Source organism: Ciona intestinalis, unplaced genomic scaffold (assembly GCF_000224145.3).
Source record: "Ciona intestinalis unplaced genomic scaffold, KH HT000032.1, whole genome shotgun sequence".
NCBI classification, from domain to species: Eukaryota; Metazoa; Chordata; class Ascidiacea; order Phlebobranchia; family Cionidae; genus Ciona; species Ciona intestinalis.
In genome coordinates this window covers 25261-30017 of record NW_004190354.1, presented here as the reverse complement: position 1 = coordinate 30017, position 4757 = coordinate 25261, and the positions used below count along the sequence as shown (strand labels likewise).

The 4757-nt window shown below is 39.3% G+C and overlaps 1 protein-coding gene and 1 long non-coding RNA gene across 3 annotated transcripts in view; one reads left to right on the top strand and one right to left on the bottom strand.

Moving 5' to 3' along the window:
* Nucleotides 1–1883, top strand: part of LOC100184065 (alcohol dehydrogenase-like) — a 5625-nt gene extending 3742 nt beyond the window's left edge. The window contains exons 7-8 of the mRNA XM_002119345.5: nt 841–990; nt 1357–1883. Of these exons, the coding sequence (XP_002119381.1) occupies nt 841–990; nt 1357–1461 (255 nt within the window). The 3' untranslated portion in view covers nt 1462–1883. The remainder of the gene's footprint in view (nt 1–840; nt 991–1356) is intronic.
* The window catches only part of LOC108950162, a 5934-nt gene extending 1673 nt beyond the window's left edge, over nt 1–4261 (bottom strand). The window contains exons 1-4 of one of the 2 annotated variants that reach the window (XR_003396627.1): nt 4089–4257; nt 3560–3661; nt 838–979; nt 224–434 (exon numbers count right to left, since the gene is read on the bottom strand). This is a non-coding gene — a long non-coding RNA (uncharacterized LOC108950162). Of the gene's footprint in view, nt 1–223; nt 435–837; nt 980–2652; nt 2893–3559; nt 3662–4088 lie in introns of those variants that run through there. The other variant, XR_001975096.2, reaches the window with a different exon arrangement.
* Between the last annotated feature and the right edge of the window lie 496 nt (nt 4262–4757).

Genomic DNA, 4757 nt, shown 5'->3' with positions numbered 1-4757 from the left:
GTGATGGCTGATATCAATGTAGGTTTACTTGTGTTCGTTCTTTTTAATGTTTAAAGTTGTTTTAGAAGTTTAAGTCAAACTTGTATTAATGCAAATTGTTTTTGCATGGCAGGGGTAACCACTGTTGTTATAACATGGGTGTTCTGTTTTATAAACCACATGCCGCTTATTACCAAGTGTATAGAAATCCATAATGTGAATTTATATTTAAGTGTTTGATTACCTCATACAGGAAAAGAACCTTAAGGTGGCGTTAGAGAGAGGAGCTGACGGAACTGTGCTATGGGATAGAAATCTTAGTGAAGCAGAAGCCATAGAAATAACAAAGAAGGCTGGTACCGATGGAGGGTTCGACGGAGTGATCGACATGGTGAACTCAAAGATCACGGCAGAACGTGGATTCAAGTCGACACACAGGGTAAGGTTGATGTGATCTGGAGTAAAAACATGACATTTGAAAATGACATTTATATTAAAAATAAGTTGCTAGTGAAGAATCTCCCCCCCCCCACCTTATTTGCTAACCACTAACCCCTAGGTTAGGGGTGAGAAAATATTTACAGAATTTACAGGAGCGTTGGTGATTGTTATGTTCGTTTATTATTCTATAATGATTGTTAAAATTGTTATTTTATTTACTTCGTCTGCTGTGGAACAAGTGTATAATGTTAATGAAGTTACCTAGTTGTGCAGTTCTGACGTAACAAACAGCTTTATTTTATCATAAATCCGGCATTTATACGGGCAAGCAACTTTTAAAATTAACCCCCTTATTAAATTTATAGTATTGAACATTACCTAATCTTATTTACAACATCAATAAAGAATATTATATACCAGGGTAGCAAGATGGTGTTGGTTGGTTTGTACGGAGGAGGGGCTACATTTGCATTGCCGGGGTTCGTTCATGGGTTGCGGACGGTGCAGGGGGTTCTTGTCGGAAGGCTTGCCCAGTTGAGGGAGCTAGTGGCACTCGTTGCTGAAGAAAAAGTAAGAAGGGATATTGCAGCATTGTTCATTTAATGAAAACAGCTCCAACCCAATGGTTACTAATAGGTTGTACAGGTTCTCAGCCTTACAGAAAAACAAGCAACAACAAAGTTACATACGTACAAATATTCAACCATTTAAAGACGTATTTATTTATGCATGAGTGACAACTAAGACAATCCATTAGTGACCATTGGGTAAGAGTAATTGTCGTTAAGTGTCTTGCCCAAGGACGCATACCTCCAATAGCATAGAGCCTTAAACCTGTACCCCCTGGGCTTGACTTTGAACCGCTGTGCTATGGACACTCTCTTACTCCTCTGCCTCTGCTATACAACCTTTCTCATTTCTAACATTAATTCCCAGCTTGTCCCTCCTCCCTTGACATTCTACTCGCTTGACGATGCGTTCAACGCTATGTGTTTGGTGAGGGATGGCAAAGTACAAGGAAGATGCGTCATCAAGTTCTAACTTTGTCCACAGCCAAAACCATAACCCATAATTCCGTCAACTTAAATAATTTACTTTCAAAATACAGCAATATGCTCGGGGTTTATTAGTTGTATAAATACAATACTTGGTGAGATGGAAAAGCTAGGAGGAAACTTTGGCAATGGAAGGCTTAACTTAGTAAAAATTAAACATGAATTAGACAATATACAAGTAAATACTTTCAGGGAAAGTCTTGTCAAATGGCAGATAAAATGCAAATATAATAAACAATGTTAAGGTTTATTGTCAGAAAAGCAATTTACTTAAATATATATTAAGTTATGCCTGGTAGCGGCAACAGCAGGATATAATACATGAATATATGTACGTGCTTCTACTACCACAATTTGCATAACAAGGCAGTTTATGCAGTTCAAAGTAAAATGCTAAAAATATTAATGTGAAGACTAGATTCTAGGCAAAAACCAACTGAAACGTTATCCCAAGAAACTGGATAAATATTTTAAAGTTTACTGGGACAGCATTATAATAGTTGTAAGACATTTTAATACGTTTGATTGCTTTGTTAAATGAATCGACTTGCTCCATCATGCAAAGATAAATAAGTGTCATTCATGCATTCTAATACATATGTACAACATTATATGTTGGCTTATGGGGCAAAAACAAAGTTAAATAGGTTGTAAAGTGGGGTAAGGTGTATAGTACAGAACACCCTATTAAATCGACCGTCGTTGCCCCGCCATGCGAGGACAAATAAATTACATACGTGGTAACTCGTAAGCTAGCATGAGGTGTATGAAACAGAACATCCGTGTTATAACGACTGTCATTGCCCCGCCATGTGAGGATAAATAAATTACATACGTGGTAACTCGTAAGCTAGCATGAGGTGTATGAAACAGAACATCCGTGTTATAACGACTGTCATTGCCCCGCCATGTGAGGATAAATAAATTACATACGTGGTAACTCGTAAGCTAGCACGATGTGTATGAAACAGAACATCCGTGTTATAACGACTGTCATTGCCCCGCCATGTGAGGATAAATAAGTTACATACGTGGTAACTCGTAAGCTAGCACGATGTGTATGAAACAGAACATCCGTGTTATAACGACTGTCATTGCCCCGCCATGTGAGGATAAATAAGTTACATACGTGGTAACTTGTAAGCTGGCATGAGGTGTATGAAACAGAACACCCGTGTTATAACGACTGTCGTTGCCCCGCCATGCGAGGATATAAGTTACTTTTATTCAATACTATCATAATATTAAATAGATAATTAAACAGGGAAACTCTCATTCTTATTAAAACACACAATGAATAGATAAACAACTTATCAGATGATGAAACAGCATGACTTGCATGACATTACACAGAAGTTGTATGTTGGATCCCAGGGGTTTATGATGTTGGAAAGTCATTATCTGTAGCCTTGCTCGCCTAAAATCCAGGAATTCTTGAATAATGAAAACATAAATGATAAAAACTTTTCGACCTAGTGGTGACTAATGGGTTTTCAAAATTGTCACCAATCCAGAATACAGCTCTAACTAAGTGGTTATAGGGCTTGCAATGTAAACTATGGGTTTGATGCTTGATGCTACCATTATTATGGGCATGGTGTTGTTGGGCAAGACACTTAACGGCAATTGCTTCAACCCAGTGATTACTAATGGGTTGTCCAAATTGTGTGAGCCATACAAAAATAACAATCACCCACAAAGTTACATATGTGGTAGTAGCTTACTGAATATGGAGCCCAACATGTCAGTATCCGATATATATCCGCATAAACACCACTATGTCAAGGTAAGTGGGGTAAATCAGATTGTGTTGCAACTGAAATGACGCCACATTACGTAGTCTAAAAACTTTATTAATCAACATCAACGCAGCAGATACGACTTATCTGAGCGGGATTCTTGATTGAACGTAACTTATTTGTCTTTGGGTAGACGTAAAACAGTCGTTATGACACGGGTGTTTTGCTTCATACACCTCGTGCCAGCTTACAAGCTACCGCGTATGTAACTTAGTGAGTGATTATTTTTAAATATTCCTATAAAAAGATCTTATTTATTGAGTCAGAGATATAATTGAACCTTACCTCATCATAGTTAGGTGGGGGAAGGGGTTGTTGGGTTGGTGGTGTAGTTGCAGGTGACATGGGGGTTGCCATGGGGGTTGCTAATGGTTGGGGGTTCTGTGGCTGTAAAGTATTAGAAGCTTTGGTTGGGTTGTGTTTTTATATGGGTGAGGTCCTACAGTGAGGCACGCCATGGGACCTGGGATTTAGGCCAGAGTTGGCCCATTACCCCAACATTGTATATGCACATTCTATTCTATATGGGTGAGGTCCTACAGTGAGGCAGGCCATGGGACCTGGGATTTAAACCAGAGTTGGCCCATTCCCCCAACATTGTATATGCACATTCTATTCTATATGACTAAGTTCTTACAGCTTGTGAAGATAAATAAGGATAAAACAAAGATATAAAGCAAGGTGGTACAACAGTCATTGTTGCCCCGCCATGCGAGGATAAATAAGTTACATTTACCAACACAACATAACAACATGTACAGTTTATATCTCGAACAACAATAATTGTTTTTTATAAATCCTAGTTAGTTCTTACCACAGAATAATTAGGAATAGATTGTGTTGAGATGGGAGTAACTACCTGTTGTTGGTTCTGTAAAGTAAAGTGTTAGTACTTCTGGTTGTGTTTATTTTATGTGGGTGAAGTTACATGCAACCTGGGATTTGGACCAGAGTTGGCCCATTACCCCAACATTGTATATGCACATTCTATTCTATATGGGTGAGGTCCTACAGTGAGGCACACCATGGGACCTGGGATTTAGGCCAGAGTTGCCCATTACCCCAACATTGTATATGCACATTCTATTCTATATGGGTGAGGTCCTACAGTGAGGCACACCATGGGACCTGGGATTTAGGCCAGAGTTGCCCATTACCCCAACATTGTATATGCACATTCTATTCTATATGGGTGAGGTCCTACAGTGAGGCATGCCATGGGACCTGAGATTTAGACCAGAGTTGGCCCATTACCCCAACATTGTATATGCACATTCTATTCTATATGGGTGAGGTCCTACAGTGAGGCACACCATGGGACCTGGGATTTAGGCCAGAGTTGCCCATTATCCCAACATTGTATATGCACATTCTATTCTATATGGGTGAGGTCCTACAGTGAGGCATGCCATGGGACCTGGGATTTAGAGCAGAGTTGGCCCATTGCCCCAACATTGTGTATGCACATTCTATTCTATATGGG